The sequence below is a fragment of the Ascidiella aspersa genome, chromosome 6 (assembly GCF_963924565.1).
Source record: "Ascidiella aspersa chromosome 6, kaAscAspe10.2, whole genome shotgun sequence".
Taxonomy (NCBI): domain Eukaryota; kingdom Metazoa; phylum Chordata; class Ascidiacea; order Phlebobranchia; family Ascidiidae; genus Ascidiella; species Ascidiella aspersa.
The window spans coordinates 5,376,680-5,402,681 of NC_139452.1; the positions used below are offsets into that span (position 1 = coordinate 5,376,680).

A 26,002-nucleotide genomic window follows, 5' to 3' on the forward strand; every position below is an offset into this window, starting at 1 on the left:
TTAGCGTTGTTAATTGTCGAATTTACACTTGATAATATAATCAGCCAACCTAAACAAATAACGAAAGAGAAAAAACATACTGCGTTTTACGGTCGACCAAAAAAAGACAAAAACGAAGTTTTGCCTTAGATTTTGGCTACGCATTAGCTTAAGACGCGTGACCCAAATACATTCAGAACATTGCCGCTTCGGACAGTTTGCTTAACCCTGACCAAAACGAACAACAAACAATAATATTACTCACAAAAAGGGGGTGTAGCAAACCCCGGCCCCCTGGATACGCCACTGTGTAACATGATCAGTAACCTAAATCACCTAGGGGGTTTGGGGAGATGTGTTATAAACACCCCTAGAGGGTACGGGCGGAGCCCGAAAAAAATTAGGTTTCGTGTATTCTGGACGCTAAAAACGGCGATTAGTTATAATGAGCTAACGATAGAAAATTTGCAACACCTCGTATTCAAGTCCGATTGTCAAGTGATTTTAATTGCGCGCGAAACGCTATGGAATTGCGGTGTAAGAACAGCCTCTGTGACGTATCAATCACAAACTGTTGCACTTCGTTGTCAGCAAAAATAACGATGCTTATCAACAAATTTGGTGATATTTGTAGTTTAATTTTGCCGATGGTATGAAGCGTGGCTTTAAAATCGCCCTTTTTGAACTCTGTATAATTAGTAAATTATTCCGCTGAAACTGTGCAAGAAAAACACAAACATGGCTTATTACTAAAGTTAAGACGGCGATTTATTGTCAGTGCATCGGGAAATAGTTCGTCGACGTTTTAATCGAGGTTTCAAAATGCGACGGTCAAGCGCTCCTTTTCGAGATTTAGGCTAATAAAAACATTGAATAGAGCGACCTGCGGTGAAGACGTTTGCTGTAGCTTGCACGCCTGTTTTCATCAATAAAATATATATTCGTTAACAGGCCTGCTTGAGATTACTTGAGTCGGTGACACTGACAGGCGACTGCTAAATGAAACAACGATAACGAGCGTGATTAGGCGTTGGCGGCGATAAGCACCGACGACTAACGTGTTTTCAATGCCAGGTGCAATGTTTCCGATGTAAAAAAATGTTACCGATGTAACATTGCATCAATCACGGTTTTAGTTTTGTGATAATTGTTTACTGAGATTTCAAAGGGGGGTGTCAAGACTCCTAAATACCCCCCTCCCCCACGCTACGCCCCTGTGTGGTAACTATTTATTTAATTTGTTAACTTGGTGACATTATGCCACAGCTAAATTATCAGCAACTCAATTCACTTTTTAGTAAATGCATTGTAATTTGTAATGCAAAATAAAATGCATTTCTACTTTATCTGATATTGTAAAATACCACTACATATGTGGTAATCCTAAGGACAGGCATAACTTTTATTTGTTTTGCATGATGAATTATTTAGTTCAATAGCAAGAATTAATACATATCCGTACAATAAACGACAATCCTTTAATTTTTTAAAGAAAGTACAAACAAGAAAATATGTTTTCTTACCTGTCGTTGGTTTGTATAAATCTTGAAGTTGCATTACCTGATTTAATCTGCCTTTCGTGTAGGTTTAGGCAAGTTGAAGTTTCTGACATTGAACCCAAACATCTGATTTGCGTTAACGAGAAACGAGATCTTATGCCACTAATCCTGGCCAATTCACAATATGAAGCAACTGTGTCAGACAACAGACCACAACACAATATCACCTACAACCTACCCCTGCTACAGAGAAAGGTAACAATTGTATTTTACTGCAAAATGAAATATAATTTATTTTCTAGTACACTGTATGGTAAAAAATGCAATAAATAATTTATTTTATTAACCGTATTAATTACTAAATAGTGTTATTTTGTACTTCAAGGTTGTTGAAAGATTTGTCATGGGAAAGAGAAACATCAAAAAAGAGGTATTTATACCTTTGGTGCATGGAATCATTCACCAGATTAGATGTTAAGGAACCTCTAGTTTTTTATCATTAAGTTATTCTTGTTTGTTTAATTTTAGACAATTCCAAGGATGTCTTATCCGCAAGATGTTGGGTTGGGAAAAGATTGTGAAATTATGAAAGAAAAAACTAAACAGGTTAGTGGGACTTACATTAAAAAAATATTTAATTTTTGTTATATTTGTAAGATCAGCAGTTTAAAAAATAGGGATTTTTTGCCAAATGGTATTTCAAAAATTGCCTGCAGGTCAAAGTAATTGCTTTTAGTCTTCTGGTCATACTTAGTTATTCTTCCAATAAAATTTTATTTCTTTACTCAGCAAGTACCACTTATCATTTTACCTTTCCTGTCAACAAAGTTAGAGATTAGAAATGTTTTGAAAAATATAAATGTGTTTTATTTCTTTACCATATTCTGAAGTTAAATTTATTGCTATTTAGGTTAATAAATGTACAATCTCGCTTAATCTAGGTTCCACTACCCGCTAAGTTGGTGCAGTCCATTGACACTTCAATGAAGAATGCAAGAAAAGCTGATATCTGTGAAGCTGTCAGATATGTAACTCTGGTCATTCAGCTTCTAGCAAAGGTAGAATTCTGTTTTTTTTGGTATGACTATGATAAAAAAGGTATGATTTTTTAAATATTTGGTATATGAATTGATTTATATAGCCAATCATTTATTTAGTTAAATATTTTAGCCTGGCCTGCTGCCATATTTAAAGTGTGATTTTTATAAATTTCTTTCGCAAGTACTTTTCAAATAGCAGTTGGTAAAACTCATCAGTATTCTTGTTTTTATAGCTTGGTGGCGAACCTGAACAGACTATTTGTGTGTACGCTGAAAGTGAACTGCTTCTTTTGCCTGATGAAACTGCTCTAATTCCAAGATCCGCGAAGATTTCTCACTGCTTTGCATTGTATGAAAGGCTTTCATGGCACCGAGCCGTTATATCTGTGCGCATCGGACAAAATCCTTTCCAACTTGTTTCAACTAGCACAGGTAGAATAAATATAAAATATATTTTTTTCAGTTCACCTTGTGGTCATATAGTGTTATAAAACAGTTTAAAATCATTTATATTAATTGTTTGCTCTTTATATATTAACCCCCTTAGCAGTGTTGAAAGCCAGACATTTTGACATGACTGAAGTCTTCATTTATAAAGTCCTTTTTTCAAAATACTTAAAGTAAGCTAAACTAAAAACAGTGACTTATGTCCAGTCATAACAATACTGCCCTGTAGTACGCTATGGTATTACCATTATTTAGCTGCAATATTAACATTATGTATGGGTACAGTGCCAGCAGTTATGAAAGATGTTAATTTGCGGATATGACACTGAGTTAGGCATATTTTTTTTTTAAGATTCTGCTGGTAAACTGTTAAGTTTGCACTGGACTTTTGGCTTTATACATGGTCATATTTCACTTAAAACTTTATCAGAGGTAAACAAGCACTGTTACTCTTGTTTTAGCCACAGAAATACCTGAGGATCTGGAAACTCAACTGGGACAAGCCCTACAGCAAATGAAGAATGTTGAAGTTCTACAATTTGAGCTTAACTCAGTCATGATGGTTGGTCCTGAACTACAAGAGGACTGGAGGTAAATATAATACAGCATATATTTTGTGTTACAGATTATCATACATAAAACATGTTGCTGTTTTATTTTCTTTGAAAATGTTGTTCTAAAAATAAAATAAAATGTTGTTTTCATGTATTATAAGCTGATGTGGGCATTTAAGTATCATCCTTTTTGTAGTTTGCGGGACGTTTTGTACGAGTACATAGATGGAAAATATGATGATCCAGACACAAAGTGGTGCGAAGGAATTCCTGCTGAAGTTTGTGTAAAACATGCCCAGCAAGTTTTTGCCTTATCTATGAAGTTTCTTGCTTAATATCTTTACAGTACAGTGGAAATTGTAAATAGTGTAACTTTTTTAAATTGTAAAATAATTGATTTTTTTCTATTTTTAACACTTTTTTTAGTTCTAGTTGACTGGTTTTAAATGACCAGTCTCTGTAAAATGCCATGTAATGGACATACTTTGCTTTAAAAACATTCCGGCCTTGTTAATAAATGTTTTTTGTAATATCTAAGGGTTTCTTCAATTCCTATGTAGCCAATTGCATTGTACAGTTATATTTTCCTTCAATTTTTATTGAGTTTCATTTCTCATTTCTATAACACTCTGTAACACTGTAGAATGTTTTCCAATCGGGTAATTTCTTTTCTCAATATAAGTTCATCGCCTTGTAAATTTTGTGTAATAATAGAATGTGATTCTTCCTAGTGGTGGTATTATTTCTGAGAAGTAAAATAGTGTGACAAACATTTTTTGACTTGGATATTACAGTAGTTGCGTTATGTAGATAACAAGAAAAGCTGACTTCAGAGTATTTAATCAATACTACGGGAAACCTACCATAAGTTACAGGATTGGGGAATAGTGGTGTACAGTTATACATCCTCAAAACCATTAGTTTTAAAGATAGCGTTTCCTGTTAAAACTAATCAGCGTTTCCATCTGAGTTGTAATAAACCGGTTTGTGTTTTTTAAAAAGTATTGCATGTTCATTAAGATAAAGTTTGTTTAAATAGTGACGCAGTTGGGCATTAGCTGATTTCAAACACGATGCTCTATTAAATAACGACACGTGCCCAAAATGCCACTCGACGAAGGTAATTGCTGAACCAGCAATGCAAACACAACAACCATGTGAGCAGATTGCAAAGTGTAAAAGCAAAAATCAACCTCCGGCAGGCTTAGGTTTATCAACAAGGACATTAATATACGATGTGTTTTAAAGTTTTTACTTACACTAGATAAGATTACCGTTTTTTTTTTTTTTGTTCTACAAAACAAACGTGTTATTTTATTCTACATGTCAAATGAAGGTCATAGATTTATTAATTAACTGAAAGTTTTTCTGGTCAAAATTGGATCTTTAACCCTGTAAAAAAATTCCCATGGCAAGTAATCTAGAAAAAAAATTCAAATTAAAACTTATTTTAACAAAAATAAATCGACGCTATTTGGTATTTACGTGTGAGTTTAATCTCTTTCGCCATTTCGCACAAAGAAGGAACCGCGTGGTAAAAAAAGCAGCTCGTTCTGCGCATGCGCACCAGCGATACAGCATGAGGGCGAGATATTCGCGCTCACTTTCTCAACCGAACTGACAAGTGAGCTGCTTGCCGAAAATTTGTCCGCATTTCAATCCTATTTCCATGTTGTTCACGGCGATGTTGGCAAAATGAATGTCAAGTATTGATCCGTCGGGATACAAGTTACTTGACGCTCGATGGAATTCGCTTAATGAAGATTAAACCGGATTCGCCGCAAAGGTAAAATATTGGGCGGGAATTCGTTTTCTGTGCTTTGCCTAGATACCTCGACCATGTTGCTAAAGTTTAAACTTTATGATTATTTATTGCCCGGTGCGATTCTAACCGATACTAGATTAGATAATTTTAAGTTGTTAATAAGTGTTTATAGAAAAAAGCGACCACGCCTTTAAAGGTGCAGCATCAAAACTAGACTGGACTTAAAATTAGTCGCAGCGCGTAAACTATTTTTAGAAACGTTTTTCAATTTTTAATCTCTAAATCGCGTTTACCTATATATATATTTATTTATTGCTTTAATCCCTGCTTGGTGCTGGTCTAAAATCCTACCACATCGCATGTTACTTGGTTGGGGTGCGGGTTAAGGTTTGGTAGATCATGCAATACCCACCCATAACCAAACGCTAACCCAAATATTGTGCATTAATGTAATAATTGTTTTAACGCTGTGGTAAGATTCTAGACCAACTCCAAGCCACCCCCCCTCTTCATTTTTTTTACGTGCTACTACCTATCAGGGTTCAGTTTTGACTTTTGCTGCACCCAGTTTCTTTAATTTTTTTCTCTGTCCACCTGCGAGAACATGTAGAGATCTGCCATATATTCCAGACTGGGTAATGTCCTACTCCTGTGTTTATAAGAGTTGGAAAACATTAACTTAAACACACTTTTGGGAGATTTTAAAGTAAAGATTAAGTTACTTGATGATATTTGATCACAATTAAGCACCAAACTTTGGTTGTAAGTTGTAACCAAGTAAATCATCAGTCCTAAAAATTTTTTTAAATCTGTTTATTGCCGATAGCTCAGTCTGGAAAGTATGGCAGATCTCGACAAGATCTAACTGGTGCACGGCTGAAAGAATCTGGGTGACCGGGTGCAACAAAGGTAAAAAAAGTGCACTCTGGTGCACTTTCAATTTACTGGGTGCATAATTTTCTGATGCACTCATTGCACTGTAAACGTATAACGCATAAGCGTTTTACACTTGGGGTGCAGTTCAAATTTTTTCCAGGTGCACTGAAATCTTACAAAAACATGCTGGTGCACTTGCCATACTTTCCACAGAGGTACATTACTAAAACTGGAAAACTGACAACTCGCAAATCGGATATGCTCGATTTTTACTAAGTTGTAGTGTTTATTTTACCAGATAATCACCAACGACCATCCCCAATGCAATACCACACCCCCATGAAAAGAGATAACTGAGCAACAATGGCACTTTTGACCATTGAAGAAAAGCGGTCCGTAGTGGCAGATTGGCAAAATGCCCAAATTGAAGAGTCCACTTCAAATTTCAAAGACCTGGTCACGGAGCTGTTTTTTCTTCAACATGACGGCAACTTCATAGAGTTTGCAAACTTTAAAAGACGCCCGTCAAATCAGTTCGTCGATTATCTACAGCAAAACCCGATTCTCCATGGTGGTACCAAGCGTAAAACTTCCTCAGATTCTGGGAGTTCTAACAAGTCAAAATCCCATCAAGAACCCCAAGTGGTCAAGGTTAGCCATTTTTGTGACAATTTTATATTAGATTCACAATTTGTAGTAAACAATATTTTCCAAGATTAATGAACATTTAAACTAGAACTTTTTAAACACTTTTTACTAGATTAGAGGTCCAGATGAAACTCCGAAATCACCCCAAACCAACTCACAGGAAAGGTAATTTGTTTTGGGCTTGATATATATTTTGTATTTGTGAATTACAAAGTATGTATATATTTTAGTTAGTATCAGATGTTATTTACACATATTTTTGCAGAACACCAATTAATTCTGACCAACCCAGGCGGTTTGGTTTCATGACGACACCACTGTCACCTGCTTCTACTCTACGGTAGGTATTTGGTGAAAGTTTATTCTTGTTTTTGTTGCGGAGGCTTTATCTCTGTTTGCATATCATTTTTATTATAAGAGCGGTGTACTTGTTAAGTATGTCTTAACAAAATTTTGGAATTGTTTGAGTATACAGATATCATATTTAATATAAGAGCGGTGTACTTGTATAGTATGTCTAACAAAATTGTGGAATTATTTGAGTATACAGTTGAATAAATTAAGTATTTTCAATAGCTTGAAACGCTCATCTCGCAACACGCTTTCTGATGTTTATGAGGACACAATTGGTTCACAAGAAGAAATTCTGGAGCGTGCAAAACAAGAGGCTGTTGTGCAACGCAGAGTTGCTGAACTAAGGAAGCAGGGATTATGGTCACAAAGGCGACTACCAAAGGTATTAACAATTGCTTGAATCGCTGTTTATAAAAGAGAAAATTTGTACTTTTTTTTCTAACGAATTTGTAAAGCTGTACTTTTTTGTTTTCATGTATATGTTTCTATTTAAAACCTTTATTTCAAGGTACAAGAGCCTCCACGCAATAAAACCCATTGGGATTACCTTTTGGAAGAAATGCGATGGTTGGCAGCTGACTTTGCCCAAGAGAGAAAGTGGAAGAGAGTTGCTGCCAGAAAGGTTTGTTGTACTTATAGAAAGCTTTCTTTGAATGGAAAAACACTAGAACTAATCTTTTTTAATCCCTTAATATCAACAAAAACTTAACTAAATACTTTTCTATTTGAATGTCTATTCCTTTATCTTAGCTTCTGTGTTTTTGTACAGCTTGTTCGAATGGTCTCAAATTACCACAAAGATCAGCATGAAAAAGAAAAGAGAGCTGAAAAAGAAGAACAACAGAAACTTCGAAGGATTGCTTCAAGCATCGCTAGACAAGTGAAAATTTTCTGGTCAAACATTGGGAAGGTGTGTAAATTAAATTGTTCTGGTTTTGTTCATAAATTCATTTCCACTGATATCATTGAGCCAAAATGTTGCATTTTTGTTGTTACTTTACATTTTTGCAGCATAATTTATTTTTTCCTATATATGGTTCAAACATTAAAAAGTGTAGGTTCTGCTTCTGCATGCAAATTTTATATTTTGTGGGCAGCAATATTACCTGCAACATCTTAAGCAGCTTTTGTTTATAAAGCTTATTGCCCGAGAACTAAAATTCATCTTTAGTAAAAATTCTAAAATCGTAACGATTATGTATATTATTCCAAAACAAAATCAAATAGAAAAGTTGTTCACCCAACTTACGGAAAGTACGTGATTTTAGGTTGTACAATACAAGCAACAATGTCTCCTGGATGAAAAACGTCAAAAAGCCCTCGATGTCCATCTGAACTTCATTGTTGACCAGACGGCCAAATATTCTGACTGGTTGACCCAGGGCCTCAATCAGGGTCCAACAAGCCCTATGTCAAAAACAAGTTCGAAGCATGGAAGTGATGGTAAGCTAGCACATTTTTTTCATTTTTAGGTTACCATAATTTTGTTTTCCATTACCTGTTTTACTCTACAAAATTGAAAACATCTATTTTATTTAGACCACGTGGCATATTTGTTTAGACTTTCTTGTATTACGTTTTTGCCAGTTGTGGAGTTTATTTATTTTTTATTCCAGATGAGTTTTTGCCGCAAGGAGCATCCACTGACGATGAAGAAACAATTGCAGTGGAAGAAGAAGAAAACACAGAAGAAAATGGTTAGTTATTATTTATTTAAACAGCGTTAACTGATCAAAATGTCTGCAAATTCTACTTTACTCAGTGACATGGTGTGGTTGAAACTAAAAAGTCTTTAAATAAGTAAACAAAGTTAGCGAGAGACAAATGATGCTTCTTTCTAAGACACGGGACGTAATTCTGAATTCTTTGTTGATTATGTCTTTCTGATGTCTCTCAACTTAGTTTTCCGCCTAGGAAATATTTTTAGGGTAAAGTATCAATAAGAAGGAATGTAAAAATGTGAAAACTTCGGTCTTTGTCCTTTAAATAAATAGCGTTTGTCTAACTGGTGTTTCAACCCTTCTAGTTTCGGATGAGCTTGCACTACTGAAACAAGAAAGTGAACTCCCGTTTGAAGACTTGTTGAATCAGCTTCCAGTTGATGCGGTGGAGAACATTGGGAAGCCTTTACCTCACGAAGAAGAAGCCACTTCCGAAAAGGACAAGAAGGAAACTCAAGAGGTTGGTTTGTTCTAAAATTTACCTCGGAGTGCAGCAGCTTTCATGAAATACGTTTAAATGAATGAATTTTTTATAAAATCTTGTATAAAGCATTTGCCATTCCTTTACTTTGCCTGCATTGTTGTTGTATGATGTTAGGTCATTCAGAAGGAATACACCAAACAGATCTTTTGCACATTATGCATCACCTTTAAATGTTGAAGTGATCTTTGCATGAAATCAACATTGTTACCAAACGTTAACATTAAAAGTTGACATAATAGAAATACATTATTCAACATTAGCATTAAGGTAAACAATAAATGGATATACCAGCTTATACCAGATCTGTTATCACTAAGCCAATAATGATTTCCTTATTGGTTTACTGGTTTTTGCGCTTACTTGGCGAACCAGTGTTCTAATGATTCAGAAAAATTAGGCAGCGTAATACCTGTTTCAAGCATAACATATTTAAATAAAGTTGAACCTTATATAAAACTTTCGTAATTCTAACAAATTGTTTGTCTTCGTTCTAGGATTCTCCTAACAAAGATACTGATACACCTACAGCTCAAGCATCCGAGGTATGCTAGTGGTGTTTATTCCTTAATTAGCTAAATAACTAACCTAATTTCTGCTGTATATGTTTTAATTGTGGATTACGACTTTCAATGAGACTTCTGGGAGTAAATTAATTTTATTTTGTTTCCCATCTCTTTGCCATCAATTACTTGCCATTATTTGTTGGTCATTATTGGGAATAAATTGTCTTCTGTTGTTCATACTGCCTTTTGCTTCGTGGTGGAGAAAGGGAATTAAACACGACAGTACAAATTTTAAATAATAATAAAAACTGTTCTGAATTCCATTTAGCTTTGTCTTATGCTGTTTTTACACCACATTAAATGTATGACGTTTTCTAAGAAAAATACCGCCAAAATACTTTGTTAGCTGCGACAAAAATAATGTAGAAAGCTGGGGGAAAAATTTTAGACATTTTTCGCCACATTTATTTAGCCAAACATGCTAAAACAATATTTTAAACCAAAACTAATAATTGAGACTCCAGTCGGATTCTTTCAGCATGGTCTAGTTGTAAATCAATATTTTCCTACTAGGCTGAAGATGCATCCTCGTCAGACAATGATGAAACAAGCAAACCATCTCCAATATCTCTGCGAAGATCTGCACGAAAACGTCAAAGTGAAACAGATGCTGAACCAACTGAAGCAAAGAAGCAAAAGACAACGGACGTTTCTGAAAAGGTTTGCGGTTTCTCCAGCTATTTAAAAAAAAACTGTTTGTTTTTACCATAATGTTAAAGTTATCCGGTGTTCTCAATTTTTTAATTTTAAGAGACAAATGATGCTTCTTTCTAAGACACGGGACGTAATGCTGAATTATTTGTTGATTATGTCTTTCTGATGTCTCTTTCAACATGCTTTGAAATAGCGAACAATGTCAGGATACCTTTTATAACAGAATTAATGAAAAAAGCTTTTTTTTTTTTTTGTTAAACCGGCAAGTTTAAATGTTTATCATATAATATTTTTTTTCTTTTATTACACATTTTTTTCAACCCTGTTTGTTATTTAGGAGGATGATGCAGAGTTTTCGGGGGATGAAAATTCTTCTGATGATGAAGCAACTGTTCAGGAACAGGAAGACCAGGAGAAAGATGTTGATCATCAGAAGGAAATTGAAAACCTTCAGGTTTGTATCTTCTTTATACAAGACCTTAGGCTTGCCCATATGGAAAATGTAAACGTACAGTTTTTTATTGAAACCAATTTGCGAGGGTGGAATAATGTTTTGCTTTAATTCTACAACTTATTATGTTGCATTTCCCATCTCTTTGCTGACAAAAACTTTTAAATTTTTTGTTGGTCATTATTGGGAATAAATTGACTTCTGTTATTCATACAGCCTTTTTCTTTATTATGGAGATGAGGAATTAAACCTGACAGTACAATGTTATTAATTTTAAAATAACGTGCTCGTTGTTTTTTTTCAAGCTTAAAAGCTGAAATAAAACCAATATATTATATTTTTTACTAACTACCTGAAGTTCTAAACATAAAACTTGCTCAATGATAAATACTAGTTTTAAGAGGTTTAATTTCTTACCAATAATCGAAAATGTTTGTTCTTTAACTTATTCTCAATTTCTTATAGATATTACTACTAAATTTCATTCAATTTTAAATACCTCTGTGTAGGCTGAGGGTGACATGCCGATCGAAGAGCTTCTAAAGATGTACGGAGGTGCTGCAGATGGGGATTCCCCACCAGGGTCTCCTGCCACTGAAGAACCCGATGAAAAGGAAGAAGAGTCGAACTCTGACCAAAGTAAGTTTCCACTTAAAGCAGTGTAAAAATGGTGTCAGGTTAAACTTGTTAAAGTTGTTTAATAAAAAAATAAAAAAGATGGGAATTTTTTTCAATTCCGAAAGGTATTATTTAGATATCCAGTAGTAGATTTCAAAGTATGGGTGTTACTTTGCTGGTATATGTAGTGCCGTCACAAAAAGAGATTCAAAAGACTACTGTGGTTTTTAACTGCCTGTATAAACCATTTGGACACTTTATTTTCCATCCATGAACAATCAATTTTTCTAAATAATTAAATAAACAAGCAATTGCAGTGTTTCCACACTCAAGAAAGATGGGGACCAATTTGCAGCGTGTACACAGCTTTAACTTTTACTTCTATAAATTTACTTTAAATAACTTACTTTAACCAACCTTAAAACCGGCCACTGTAGAGTGAAGTTGTTGCACCAGTTTGCATCCGATCTCTTTATTTGGCAAGAACAAAAATCTCTTTACCATCCACCCTCTTGGTTCAAAGTGGGCGGTTCCATGCGGAGATACAGACTATAATATTTTAAAATGAACTTTGTAACTGAACCTATTGAAAGTGAGGTGCAGCATTTATTAATTGTAAAGGTATAACATTATATTATCTTGCAAAATAAGTACAGGTTTATCTTTGTCATAAGAAATTTGGTTGGTTGCAGCAGTAAAGCTAATTTTTACTGCAATGTTACAGCGATTCCTAAAATAAAATCCTATACGCCGATGGTCATCTGCATGACAATTTGTTATACAAATACATTTTTTGTAAATTACAAAACACTAAAATTTAAGGCATATAGTTTAAAAAAAAACTGCTGCTAGCGGATACTGTAGTATTAGCTAATAATGTTGTGATTCTAAATGTGTGAATTTGCTAGTCCGCAAACAATACCATTCAACATTAACTGTCTTGCCTAATCCATAGCACTAAGCAATCACACTATTTTTGTATCTAGGTTCAAGTGAGGATGAGGTTGAAGAAGACAAAGAAGCAGATGCAGCAGAAGAGGAGGAGGAAGAAATTGGGATGGATTATCTGCTCAACAAGGACTATGACAAAGACAAGGTAACAACAAGGATTGGCAAATTGAGTTCAATTTTTTCACACTTGAAAAAGTAGGAAGCTGCCCAGATATCCTGAGTTACTGTTTTCTGAATTTATAACAAGAGAACCCTGTCTACACTTGCGTGAGTTGTCACAGACCATGTCAGCTTGTGTTGATCAAAACAGGAAAATTATATCTTCAGCTTTTCCGTATCTGTCTGCCATCCATTGCACAACAGAACTCGTAGCTTTAGGACATTTCTCTTTAAACAAATAGTTAATGCTTTTAGTTTTCGAACAGAATTTTGCGAGTTGTTTAATGGTTTTATGCCTGATGATTTGTAAAATGTTAAAGAAACTATATGGTGGTTTCCATTTTGCTCAAAATTAAAAAGTTATTTTATGTTAAACCAGAAACCAGCAGCACCAGCTGGTGAAAACGTAGAGTCAAGTCCAAGCAAAGAGATAACAGATGTAGCAGCTGAAGCGATGACCTTACAACCAACAGGACACACCCTAGCTACAACCCAGGTTAGACTTTAATGTATTTACATTAAGTGACAAATCTGCTCTGTTTTGATATTTTAATAGCTCTGTGGTAAGGTGTATTGGTCACACTATCAATCTAGAGATGCTAAATCTACTCTGACTTTGAACCGTGGTCCTCAAACGTTTTCACCTTGTGCACAACTTATGCTTCCTTGAAACGTATAGAAAACCTCTTGAATGTTGAAAACAGCAATTTTACTGTACAATAATTACCATACCAATCGGTTTACTAACGTTACTCACTGTACAAAAGCTGTCAAAATAATAGTTATCAATAAAATTAAAAAAAATATTTTTCACTAAATTATCAACCTTTAAAACAAGAAATATTTTGGGCGGACCCCTTCAAAAACCTTCTCACCTCACGGATTGCCACAGTATGACAACGACTTGATTTAAACCATATAGCCTGTCTACACTTGCGTGAGCTGTCACAGACCATGTCAGCTTGTGTTGATCAAAACAGGAAAATTATATCTTCAGCTTTTCCGTTTCTGTCTGCCATCCATTGCACAACAGAACTCGTAGCTTTAGGACATTTAAACCAACTATGAGTGGTTTTAACACATCTATTTTACTGTTTAACTATTAACACTTAGGATTGTTTTTCAGGTGCTAACCACAATTCCCCATTTACTTCGTCACACATTGCGCGAATACCAGCACATTGGGCTCGATTGGTTGGTGACGATGTATTCCAAGCGTTTGAATGGAATCCTGGCTGATGAAATGGGTTTGGGAAAAACAATCCAAACTATTGCTTTGTTGGCACATCTCGCTGTGGAGAAAGGTAAAATCAGTAAATCAGTTATGGCAACATATTTTTTAAATTATGCCATAAATACTAAACATATTTTAAAAATGAAAGGGATATCCATAATAGGACATTAGCCTAATTGGGATCAATGTGACTTATCAGCATAAACAGCTGATTAATACATAACACTTGGTACACTTATGTGCTTCCCTTCCCACTTTCAAAATAGTTCTAAAAAATTATAAAATGTACCGAGATATCTTCAGTTGCTATGTTTCGATCGTAACCTAGCGACTAGTGCTTTTATCTCGCAGATCAAATCTGGTCTCTTTACTCTCATGCTGTTTTTACCATAGCAGCATGGGATAAACGGCGCAGTACAAATGCCTTCGCAAAGATGTTTACCATACCAAACCTTGTTTATTTGAAATTTTTATATATTATTGTGTTTTACTTCTAAACCCTACACAATACACATTTACCCAAATATGAACTTCACATATGTCATTCTAGTGCATTTTTTTAAAACCCTACAAATTTTTCCAAACAAAGGAGTTACTGTTTACCTCCAAACTCTGCATGTTCTTCCCAACCACCCACATCCATTTCATGATCACACATCCCAAGCCACCATTATTAATTTTTTATTTTTTTATTTCAGGAGTGTGGGGTCCCCATCTTATTGTTGTGCCGACAAGTGTCATGCTTAACTGGGAGATGGAGTTCAAGAAATGGTGTCCTGGCTTTAAAATTCTCACATACTACGGTTCTCAAAAAGAGCGAAAGGTTTTCTAAGCCAGTGTTTCTTAACCTATTGTAATGACTCAAATACTAAGCGTAATAAAGAAACATTTTGGACGCTATTTTAGTCACTGAACCTTTAAAAAAAAAACGCAACACCTGAGCATGATAAAGTTTAAATTTGAATAATAAAAGTCTTGTGTTTCTATAGCTTCTGCGATTTTCAAGTGTTGGGCAAAATTCTTTTTTCGGATCACCGATCAATGTCTGCATGAAGTTTAGAAAAACGAGATATCCTTCAGTTGCTATGTTTCGTATGTAACCTAGCGACTAGTTCTTTTATCTCGGAGATTGAGTCTGGTCTCTTTACTCTCATGGTGTATTTACCATAGCAGCATGGGATAAACGGCGCAGTACATTTTAAATTGCGTTTCATTTAAAATGGTTCCTGTAATTTAAGGTTACCTTGTATATCCAAACCACCCAGTCAAAACGAACTGGTTTGACAAAGCAATGCTTTCCATTTGTGCCTAACAATATGGGATAACTGGCGCATTTATATTTAACCGAATCCTGTTTAATTAAAAGTTGTTCGGTTAAATCCACTTTTACAAGGTTTAACTTTAATTGATTGTGTATTCATTTTCCAGTTAAAACGAACTGGTTGGACAAAGAGCAACGCGTTTCATGTTTGTATCACATCTTACAAACTTGTGATACAAGACCACCCAAGTTTCAGACGAAAGAAGTGGAGGTACCTCATTTTGGATGAAGTAAGTTCCGTTTTTAACATGATTGCGATTTCACCTTTTGGCACTTCTGCACAGTGCTTTTGTAAGATTTGATTTCACACCCAAAAACTGTCTCTAAAATGTAATGTCTGATCAGCAATAAAAATACTGTAAAATGTTGTCTTTCCAATAAAAAAGATTATTTTTTCCAACATGTTATCAACAGTGAAAATCCAAGATTAATTTATTTTTTTAATAGTTGTTAATAGTTTTCCATATTGATTTGTTATGATGAGACAACGCTGCATGAAAAATATTGTGTGCCAGCATCAACTAGGTCTCTGAACGAATTAGGAACAAAAAATATGTTTTTAAAACGAAGATATCTTTGTTTAAATGCCTGTTTTGCTGAACGTTTTGGTATGCTTAAAATTTGCGAACAAAGTGCAACTTTGATAGTGTGTTGTTTTCACTTCCACACTATCGGTGGTGCACCTGACTTTGCAAATATTTGCTATCACCTTTTCTTTGTGACGAATTGATTGATTTTGGAATACTGTAAACTAATTTACATGTGCTTTATATTTATATTGATTTTATTGCTTGCCCATACTTGCTGCAGCTTCAGAAAGAAAATATCGTTCTTTTGTAGGCCCAAAACATCAAGAACTTCAAATCGCAGCGCTGGCAAGCTTTGCTCAACTTTAACTCTCAGCGACGCCTTCTTCTGACGGGGACTCCCCTGCAGAATAACCTGATGGAGTTGTGGTCGCTCATGCATTTCCTCATGCCACAAGTCTTCCAGTCCCACAAGGAGTTTAAAGTAAGTGCAGAAGGAAACTGGGTGGATAGTGGATCTAAAATATTTATTAAAAGTTACACACCACAGTTTGATCAGGCAAATAATTTTTGGCAAAAATTAAAACCCAACTAAAAATGCCTTAACACAGTAACACTTAAAAAAAAATAGAGCCTGGTTCAAGCATTTTAAAGACCATATTCTTTTGATATGCAAGATATGAAAATATTGTAAGGGATGTGAAAACTATTGTAATGAAATATTTGTAGCCATTGTTTATTTTTATATGCCCATCACCCATACCCATGGATGTCCATAAGTTAAATAAAGTGCTTGTGTGATTGTGAATATTATTACATAGAATGTGGCAAATATTATTCGACCACAAATAATTCATTATGTGTAAAATTGGTGTATAATCAAAAAGCAAGTTTGGTACAGATGCATTAGTTTTCCATTTTTAAACAAATTTTTTTTGCCAAAAAATCAACATTGTGGTGACAATGGACTACACATTTTGACAAAAAAAAGCAGTTATCACTTTTTCTTAAAGTCATGGTTTTATACCTCTGTCAAAGACATGAAAGTTGATCAATTATCAGCTTTTGTGTAACGTATTGGAGGGACAGCAAGGTGAAACTCTCCACACAGATTGCCAAATAAAAGGGCTTTGCTGAACTAAATAGTTTCAAACAACTGATAAACCTAATAACTAGGGTTGTACAGAATCCAGGTCTCATTATCTGGAGAAAATTATTGTCCCTAATAATATAAATAATGAAAGTACAGTAAAATCAACAAATTAAAAAAATCTTAAATTAATTTCAATGGTTTAACCAAGCATTTTCATTTTTTAGCGATTGGAAATTTTTGTACAGAACTCTCTTATTCTTCACAGAACACTTTTGATTAGATAAACAGCCTTCTGACAAATATTGCTTGCTTTTTTAAGGAGTGGTTTTCCAACCCAATGACTGGCATGATTGAGGGAGCCCAAGAATTCAATGAAAAGATTGTCAGACGACTTCATAAGGTATAATATAGTAGTAATCATAATGAAAATAATACTATAAAAATACTAAAAAAATGTCTGTAAAAGTAGTTGTGTCAAATTTTCGTTATGTAACACTTTGTTTTGCAGTTGTTTGTTGTTGCACAATACATTATCCCGTAGTTTAATAGTTTTTTTTTTGATGAGGTTAATAGAGATTTTTACTTTTTGTAGGTTTTGCGTCCTTTTCTGTTGCGCCGTATCAAGAAAGATGTTGAAAAGCAAATGCCCAACAAGTACGAGCATGTGATTCGGTGTCACCTCTCCAAACGTCAGCGCTTCTTATACGAAGACTTCATGTCTAAAGCATCGTAAGTAACCATTAAGTTACCTTGGTGTCTTAATGCTTCAAAAGTACAACATTAAACCAGGCAATGTAATATTACATTTAATCTCTTATCAAACAGCTAAAAGAGTAAACAATCATAACTAACTGTAAATAGGATTGATTGTATTATAGGAGTTCAGTATGTTGTTACTGGAGTCTGTCGGAACAATCGAAAAGTAATAATGTCCGCTTTCTTATTTGCATACTGATGTGCATTCTGTAAGTGGACAGTTACATTTGACAATTCTTAAACTGTCTTTTTAAAGCAGGGTTATATTTGTTAGCACTGACGATGCTGCTCTGAAGATAATACCACAATCTTCTAATCTTCTAATTAAAAAGCCTGCATGTTTTTTTTAATGCAAAAAAAAACTTCTGTTTTCTTTAGCACAAAAGACACACTTGCTGGAGGTCATTTTATGAGCGTCATCAACGTTCTGATGCAGCTTCGCAAAGTTTGCAACCACCCGAACCTTTTCGAGCCCCGACCAACTGTCTCTCCATTTGTGATTCTACCGATTGTTGCAAATGTTCCATCAATAGTGCACAAAGTTTTGGAGAAGCATCCATTTGAAGTTCGTACCTAATAGCTTTAATCTTATTATTAATTTATAGCTCTGTTTATAACAAAGATTCACTCCTTACAAACCTTTATTAAAATATTATATTAATTAAAATAGCCTGTAATTCAGTTGGTACTTGTTTTTTTTTCTACATATTTATCTCCATGTGTCAATAGCACTTTTGTTGATCAACTATCAGCTTTTGTGTATCATATTGGAGAAACATAAAGGTGAAACTCTCCACACAGATTGCCAAATTAAAGGGCTCTGCTGAACTAAATAGTTTCAAACAAATACAAAGTATTTAAAAGCAAACTGTTGTAGACAGTTTTTGTAATTACAGCAAAATTACAACAAGCAATTTGAGTTTATGTAGGACAACGACTAACATTGGGAAGAGCTTGTTTTCTTCATATTTATGAGAATATTCCTCTTTGGTCAATTTTAGGAAGTCAATCTGTGCAACTTGAACCTTCACCTTCCGACCTTAAGTCGACTTTCAACCACGGAGGCCGACTCGATTAAAGGACTCCAAACCCCTCGCAAGCTTATTGAGGAGATCCACTCTAGCACCCCTCCTGTGGATGTGTAAGTAAATAAACCTTGAATTGTTTTCTTAGAAAATCTAGACCAGTTGTGGTCAAACTTATTTAATTTGTCTCGACTCTTAATGCTTTATTTAAATAATGGTGGACCCCTGCAATATTATAAACCAGAATAATTTTCTTTAAATGTGGTACATCCATAAGATTAAGGTAAGTTTAAAAACCACTGATCTAGACTCATTTTACTCAGAGTAAAAGTGGCACGACCATTAAGTGTGTTGTTTTATACAGACTTCTTTTAGAAATCACGAAATCGTCTGTGTTTGTGTTGTTATAATCTGTTATCAAAGCCCCCTCTACCATCATGAGGTGAAATCAATTCCCTGCATGACTTGCCATGGGGGAAGATCAAACAAAAGTGACATAAACGTATTGCGGCGCTACTGCCCTGATACAAAGTGTACTCGTCCCTACAATATTGCATTCATTTAAACCTAAATTTAATTGCATTAGTGTTCTTCGCACTTAAGAATGTTTATTTTTATCAGACGTAAATGTGACAAAAAACAATCTATTTTTTAGGCCAGCTGACCTTCCAGTAACAGATCAAATTAAAGCAATGGTACAGGAGAAACTCTATTTGGCAGCCTTGCAGTCACAGGTAAGTTTTCAGTTCAGTTTGTTATATTTGTATAGTAAAATATTCAACATACATTTTTAAACATTTTTTGTATTTGAAAAATCACGCAACTATTTCCTACTTTTAAATAACCTTCTTGCTTAAATCTGTTGTAGATAAGTGATTTAAATTTTTTTAATCTTTCCTTTTTAAAAAATGCATGGTCTTTAGACTCTTAACACAAGTGTGACTTGTATATTGAAACGTTTGATTGGTAAAGAGGAGACCAGGCTTTACCATCACCTTTTCTCCGTCATAACAATCGAATATTATACTTTCTGAAAAGTTGTTCAAGATTGTTGCATTTTGCAATACCTTGAATTTTACTTTTCAGATACACATTGCGCACCTACAAAAGAGCCTTGAAAAAAATGGTCTTTTTTATATTCTCAAAACAGGTTTATTTTAACTTATTTCAGAAATCTTCTCCATTCAATTTACAGCAAGGAGCTCATGCCAAGGTAGAAAATATTTTTTGTAATATTGTGATATCATGGTTGAGAAAGAACCAAGCTTACAAATGATGAATGATTCTTGGCATAGTTCATCTGAATATATTGATGCGAAAAAAGAATCTTTTTCTGATGTGACATTTTAAACTAATATCTTAACAAATTTAATAAAAGTTTTTGAGATTTTATAACAATATTGAATGATAGTGTTAGTACCGCATCATAGTTTAAAATTTGAATGTTTGCATTTTCAGACTTCCTCAAATGCCCAACCAACCTCAGCCAAAATTGTGACCATCCCACCGAAAAACGATACAGGTGATTAAATACAATTTCCAAAAAAAAAGTAATAAATTTGCCAATGATGATAAAAAACTGCCTCAGTCAATCTGAGAATGCATGAAGAACTATCAGACTCAACTGATGGCAAAAGTTCTGCGATTATAATTTAGTAATAAAAAACTTTTTTAGCATTATTAAAACCTTTATTAAAATGTGTGTAGATTCCACCTCCAGAAGTAATTCCACCCAGTCAATCACCCTTCAATACCAGACAGCCCAGGGCACAAGATGGGCAACTATTCCAAACGGTCAGATCAGGCATTTACCAGGTTTGTCAATACTATTTATGTTTTTGAAATTCTGCAGGAGATAGTTAGATAGATATGTTTATTTGTTTGGGAAATAAATTCCCAGGGAGCAGCGAAAGACAGAAAGTTAGCGGCTCCGTAAATACTAGATGTATTTGAATGATGAAGTTTAAAATATTATGTTATTGAATGTTGCAATGCTGGTAATTTGGTAAATAAATTCGATTGTTTTACTTTTAATCTGGTATTATATTTTTTTTTTATACAAAGTCACTTTTAAACGACCTTCGTCATGACATCTGCATAATTTTAAACACCCCTAACTTTGCTGTTATAAGATGTAAATAAAATGATGTACCTATACTAAATGTAATTTAATGCAGAGGTTTCTGCTTGTCGGTCACTGCTTTTGTTTCATTTATTAAAAATTAAGTTTTTTTAACTTATGCCAAGTTACGGAAATTGTTTCGGTTTTGTCAAGATATTTTAACAAGTGATATATTTATTATTAGGCGGTGTTGTTCAAATTGTTACTTCTGGTGTTTCATCTCGAAGTTCAACTCCGATCTCACAAGCCCCAGCCACTACTCCACAAGCACAGGCTACAACTAACACAACCACTGTAGCTGCTTCAAGTAAGTGAACAACAACGTTATTTAATCCATATTTAAGCATTTAATTTCAAACGAACGTTTTCTTTTTAAAACTGGCAATTGCTTTTTGACTTCATTTTCTTTTGTGCATCATGTTGGTATCTTCATTGCAACTTTTGTGTTGTTGTGATCGTTAATTGGTGCAAGAAAAAAACATTTCCGGCATCGTTAGAAGCCAGTTCATCAGTACTGCGTTTCTTAGTGGAACATGTGACATTTCTGACATTTCTAACAACAAATTAGCAGAACTCTTACTTCGCTCTCAATGCCATTCATAAATAAGAGATTGGTCGTTATCAATATGGTTCAGTTTATCAATAATGCACTTAGTGGAACATGTGACATTAAATATGACTAAAGAATTTTAAAATATATGTCTAAAGGCCTTTAAATAACTTTGTTTTATTTTAAACCAACAGGTACAGCAAGTGGAATGGTGGAGAGCATAAAAGGTAAGCAAACTGATAAATATGGCGGACTTATATGCAAAAAACTTTACTAAAATGTTAGCTCTCTTATTTGTTTTTGACATGATTTTCCAGTAATCATGAAGTTTAAACTATGAGAAAAAATACGTCCAATTTTAATTTTTTGCAACTAACACTACTTTGGTATGTTGATTGTTGTACAACCTCAATGGTTCAAAAATGATGATTGATTTATTGGTATAGTTCATCTGAATATATTGATGCCAAATCATTATCTGATTGCAACACAAATAACAATACAAAACAAACTTGCTTAGCAATATTTAAGTAAATTTAAATGCGTTGTTTTTAATTTCCAGATTCTCCAGTTTCAAAGAGAAAACGGTTACCTGAAGAATCTTACTCGGTTAGTTATTGCTGTTTCAACTTTTGCTATAGTCAAACTTTGTTTGTGTTTTAGCTGGCAATTTCGATATTTGACTGTGAAAAAGCAAAAACTATTATGCAGCCTTAGAATTGTTAAAGAAATTTAATGATAATTTAATTGCAAATTATTTGGGATATTGTTTTGTTTTTTATTCTTTAATTGGTTCCCGGATGTAGCTTTGTAATAAAAAAAGCAGTAATTGTAGCATTGTAGGTTCTTTTCTGAGATAATGAACATTGAAAATATTTGAGTTGTGATTAATCTGTACAAGATTGCTTGGTGGTCAAGTTTTTTTTTTTTCATACCTTAAATGTCCATTGTGTTTGCTAATCTGTTATCGTAGCCCCCTCTACCATCATGAGGTGAAATCAATTCCCTGCATGACTTGCCATGGGGGAAGATCAACCAAAAGTGGCATAAACGTATTGTGGCGGTCTCCGCCTTGATACAAAGTGTACTCGTCCCTACAATATAACAAGTTATTAGTAGTATAGAGCTGATCAAAAATGCAACTGTGATCAACGCTTCATTATAAACTCTACAAAATGACGCCTCCAATCAGTCCATCGTTTAAGGATTTTCATGCAAACAAGGCCCTGAAAGTCTTATTTTTTTTCTAGCCTGACCGGACTTGCATAAAATCTTAAATTAATCAAACTTTGATCCTTCGAGTGCCGTTACCGTTAAAGAAACTACTTTGGAAGGGCTAGATCACACTTGTTGTACACAAATATATAACTTGTAGATTTAAATGAACCAATAATATTGTGCAGCGAATGGTTGTTCGTTTACGCAATGAAAGACGTGATGAAGTATTACAAAGAATCGCAAACATCAACGAACTCCGATGCAGTGCTTACCCTTCATATCTTCCCGCCAATACGATCAGATTCTTACAGACCGCAACAAAACCAAGGTATTACTGGAAAAATGCGCAAAGTTAACAGTGTCTAGGATTTTGTATTTTCTGGTAACAAATGAAGGTATGCCAAAGTTGGTACCAATTTTGCTTTAAAAGTTATTGATGAAAGTGTTACTGGCCAATGATGACAATAAACTGCCTCAGTCAATCTGAGAATGCATGAAGAATTATCAGACTCTCCTGATGGCCAAAATATTAGCACGTAAAATTAAGCAAATACATTAATATGATTGTAAATGATTTAGTATATAATTGTTCTATTGCAGAATTGACGCTAAGAAGCCTCAACCAATCGTAAACACGAGCTTTGAAGCTATTAAAAAATCACCGCCAGAAAGATACAAGGAGTTAAAGGAACTCTTACTCAGGTAAATTGTGTAAAAAACGCAGAATTTTCTTTAAGCATGTATACTGTTTTCATTTGATCCTTTGTACAGTAGTAATTGCCGATTTATAAACCTGAGTAGTATGCTAGTTGCTTGTCGCATCATGTTGGTATCTTCATTGCAACTTTTGTGTTGTTGTGATCGTTAATTGGTGCAAGAAAAAGACATTTCCGGCATCGTTAGAAGCCAGTTCAACAGTACTGCGTTTCTTAGTGGAACATGTGACAATTCTAACAAACCTATTGCTTTAAAAATAATGCAGATAGATATGGGTATTTTGGTAATAACGATATCTAATTCAACATATCAATTAAATCAGCCAATCATGAAAATGTTAAATAAGCCATATCATGAAAATGGAAGTATTTGCAAGTTATATAAAAAAAGAAAATTCTTAAAATCTGGGCAAAAATATAGGGATTAATTTACTGATGCATGTGTTGTTGTCAGTCAGTATTATCAGTAAACCAATTATGTCGGTCTCTACTTTCGAATTAATACTGACTTTTAGACGAACTTTCAAACGTATTTGTTTGATAATCCAGGTTTACGTTCGTCATCCCCAAAGTTACAACTTCGACTCCGCAGTTCAACGTTTCGCACCCCACTCCGTGGCGCCAACACGCGAGAGTTTGTGCGATGGACGCGATGCGAAGTTACCTCTCCAAGTCACTTGTACCTTACCACAGCTCTATGCAGCTGACCAAAGTACAGTTTCCAGAAGCAAGACTCATTCAATACGATTGTGGTAGGTTTAAATATTTGTTCTCTATAATAGCAAACTGCAGTCTTGTAAATCGCTTTGACTGTCTATTTTACTGCTCTACTAACACACAGCAGTACTATAGTATTTTTATAGTTGTCTTTATGAAAAACAACTGTCTACACCTGGAAAAAGCACCACCCTCTAGGGTTGTCATCCAGTAATGCATTAAAAATCAGTGCGGTTAACCCCGTATTTTCTTGGTAGTATAAAACCGTGCAATTTTCTATGTAGTATAAAAAGCCTGTCTACACTTGCGTGAGTTGTCACAGACCATGTCAGCTTGTGTTGATCAAAACAGGAAAATTATATCTTCAGCTTTTCCGTTTCTGTCTGCCATCCATTGCAGAACAGAACTCGTAGCTTTAGAACATTTTAGAACAAGTTCCTAAACCGGTTTAGGCAATTATCTTGACAAAAACTAAATCTTCTTGAATCCCATGTTAAACTAAAGTTTTTTTTTTTACTCTTTATAACATTGAAACGCGAGTTTCAGCATTAGTCCTGTTTTTAAATGGTTTTGTCTTTACTGTATTGCAACAATGCAAAAGCCAAGTATAAGCCAAAGGTAAACCTGCAATTTGTTATTCCAGGTAAACTTCAAGTGCTCAGTGTTCTGCTGCGGAGGTTTTGGGTCGAAAAACATAGAATCCTCATTTTCACACAAATGACCAGAGTTCTCGACATTTTGGAGGCCTTCCTCAGTTACCATGGTTACAGATACCTCCGATTGGATGGATCGACCCAAATTGAACAAAGAATGGTAAAAGACATTCTGGAATATATTGCTACTTTGCACCAGAAATTACAAGTTAATATGTTGATAGATAAAGACTTTCCGAACTGCTCCTTAGTTTTCAAAAGTCATTCACATTAAATAACTTTTTGGTGGCTGTTCACGTTGACAGTGGAATCGAATTGTTTTTTATACTATCTTTGGTGTTTTTTTTGAAGTGAAGTTTAACCCTATAGGGATAGCGTTTTGCATAACTTTTAACGTTAAAGACAGAAAAGCAAAAACAACTTGTGTTGTAATATTTTTTATTTAATTTTAATCCTTCTTGTGACCCCTAAACTTGTCGTCGCAAGACTAGCAGGCTTGCTTTGGTTTAAAAAATTATGTTCTTAGAGGCATAGTGTCTGACGACTATGTACTAGTACACATTTTAGACTTACTTGCGACCCAGAAACTTGTTGAGGGTCCCAGGATTAGCGCTTGCTTTGGTTAAAAAAGATATACATTCGGTTTTTTGTTTTGTGTTTAATCCAGGCTCGCATGGAGCGTTTTAACAACGATCCGCGAATCTTCTGTTTCATCCTATCAACGCGAAGTGGTGGGATTGGTGTTAACCTCACAGGAGCTGACACTGTTGTGTTTTACGACAGCGACTGGAATCCCACAATGGACGCACAGGCACAAGATCGGTAAATTCGTAATTGATGTTTAACTTTTGGCCAAATAACTTTATTTTCCTTGCTATAGCTGAGAGATTTTTTTGAGTGCTCTTGCCTAATGATGACAAAAGAGCCGAGTTGGATCTGTTCCACAATAGGGACTGTCCCTTGCAGAACCAGCCTAAGGAACTCATAACCTTGACTTGAACAATAATAAACTTTACATTCAATTTTTACTATAGCCGTCAATTTGATAATTTTTTTTTAATTTTTCTGGTGAAGTTTTACAATACAGTCCCGTGGCACAATGCAGAAAAGTGCTTAGCGATAATCCTGAAGTCTTGAGCACTGTTTCTCGTTCAGTTATAAGTACATTTTTCGTCAAGTTTTTAATGGTAGTAATATGGTTCCCTAATGTTAATGATTATCTGTTTAATTGTTAAACACTTGACTTGGGACATCTTGACCAGCCCTTAAAGAGTCAAAACCTTAACCATGGTCTGTCTTGTTTGTAG

At 34.5% G+C, this 26,002-nt stretch overlaps 2 protein-coding genes across 2 annotated transcripts in view; both read left to right on the forward strand.

The window, feature by feature from the left end:
• Positions 1 to 962: 962 nt before the first annotated feature.
• LOC146139319 (E3 ubiquitin-protein ligase RNF213-like) lies at positions 963 to 4,243 on the forward strand. Its single transcript, XM_083392110.1, has 7 exons — positions 963 to 1,733; positions 1,864 to 1,908; positions 2,007 to 2,084; positions 2,420 to 2,536; positions 2,752 to 2,950; positions 3,427 to 3,556; positions 3,716 to 4,243. The coding sequence occupies exons 1-7, from the start codon at positions 1,491 to 1,493 to the stop codon at positions 3,852 to 3,854; spliced, it is 951 nt and encodes a 316-aa protein (XP_083248236.1). The 5' UTR covers positions 963 to 1,490; the 3' UTR covers positions 3,855 to 4,243.
• A 2,834-nt stretch (positions 4,244 to 7,077) lies between these two features.
• LOC146139320 (chromatin remodeling protein domino-like) overlaps positions 7,078 to 26,002 on the forward strand; it is a 40,484-nt gene continuing 21,559 nt past the window's right edge. The window contains exons 1-33 of the mRNA XM_083391077.1: positions 7,078 to 7,148; positions 7,385 to 7,544; positions 7,671 to 7,784; positions 7,932 to 8,072; positions 8,431 to 8,605; positions 8,779 to 8,859; positions 9,189 to 9,343; positions 9,862 to 9,909; positions 10,444 to 10,590; positions 10,922 to 11,038; positions 11,545 to 11,674; positions 12,640 to 12,749; positions 13,143 to 13,259; positions 13,890 to 14,067; positions 14,696 to 14,820; positions 15,426 to 15,548; positions 16,159 to 16,329; positions 17,258 to 17,338; positions 17,531 to 17,667; positions 18,073 to 18,259; positions 18,696 to 18,835; positions 19,375 to 19,453; positions 19,891 to 19,932; positions 20,178 to 20,241; positions 20,427 to 20,534; positions 21,026 to 21,148; positions 21,586 to 21,618; positions 21,954 to 22,000; positions 22,795 to 22,937; positions 23,210 to 23,311; positions 23,875 to 24,077; positions 24,686 to 24,855; positions 25,363 to 25,517. Coding sequence (XP_083247203.1) covers positions 7,114 to 7,148; positions 7,385 to 7,544; positions 7,671 to 7,784; positions 7,932 to 8,072; positions 8,431 to 8,605; positions 8,779 to 8,859; positions 9,189 to 9,343; positions 9,862 to 9,909; positions 10,444 to 10,590; positions 10,922 to 11,038; positions 11,545 to 11,674; positions 12,640 to 12,749; positions 13,143 to 13,259; positions 13,890 to 14,067; positions 14,696 to 14,820; positions 15,426 to 15,548; positions 16,159 to 16,329; positions 17,258 to 17,338; positions 17,531 to 17,667; positions 18,073 to 18,259; positions 18,696 to 18,835; positions 19,375 to 19,453; positions 19,891 to 19,932; positions 20,178 to 20,241; positions 20,427 to 20,534; positions 21,026 to 21,148; positions 21,586 to 21,618; positions 21,954 to 22,000; positions 22,795 to 22,937; positions 23,210 to 23,311; positions 23,875 to 24,077; positions 24,686 to 24,855; positions 25,363 to 25,517 — 3,941 coding nt within the window. The 5' untranslated portion in view covers positions 7,078 to 7,113. The remainder of the gene's footprint in view (positions 7,149 to 7,384; positions 7,545 to 7,670; positions 7,785 to 7,931; positions 8,073 to 8,430; positions 8,606 to 8,778; positions 8,860 to 9,188; positions 9,344 to 9,861; positions 9,910 to 10,443; positions 10,591 to 10,921; positions 11,039 to 11,544; positions 11,675 to 12,639; positions 12,750 to 13,142; positions 13,260 to 13,889; positions 14,068 to 14,695; positions 14,821 to 15,425; positions 15,549 to 16,158; positions 16,330 to 17,257; positions 17,339 to 17,530; positions 17,668 to 18,072; positions 18,260 to 18,695; positions 18,836 to 19,374; positions 19,454 to 19,890; positions 19,933 to 20,177; positions 20,242 to 20,426; positions 20,535 to 21,025; positions 21,149 to 21,585; positions 21,619 to 21,953; positions 22,001 to 22,794; positions 22,938 to 23,209; positions 23,312 to 23,874; positions 24,078 to 24,685; positions 24,856 to 25,362; positions 25,518 to 26,002) is intronic.

Bases quoted from the DNA above. Each gene is read 5' to 3' on its own strand.
- LOC146139319 (XM_083392110.1), top strand. From the start codon at position 1,491: ATGTTTTCTTACCTGTCGTTGGTTTGTATAAATCTTGAAGTTGCATTA. The intron at 1,734-1,863 runs GTAACAATTGTA...TTGTACTTCAAG, and splicing joins TACCCCTGCTACAGAGAAAG to GTTGTTGAAAGATTTGTCAT. The intron at 2,537-2,751 runs GTAGAATTCTGT...TTGTTTTTATAG, and splicing joins TCATTCAGCTTCTAGCAAAG to CTTGGTGGCGAACCTGAACA.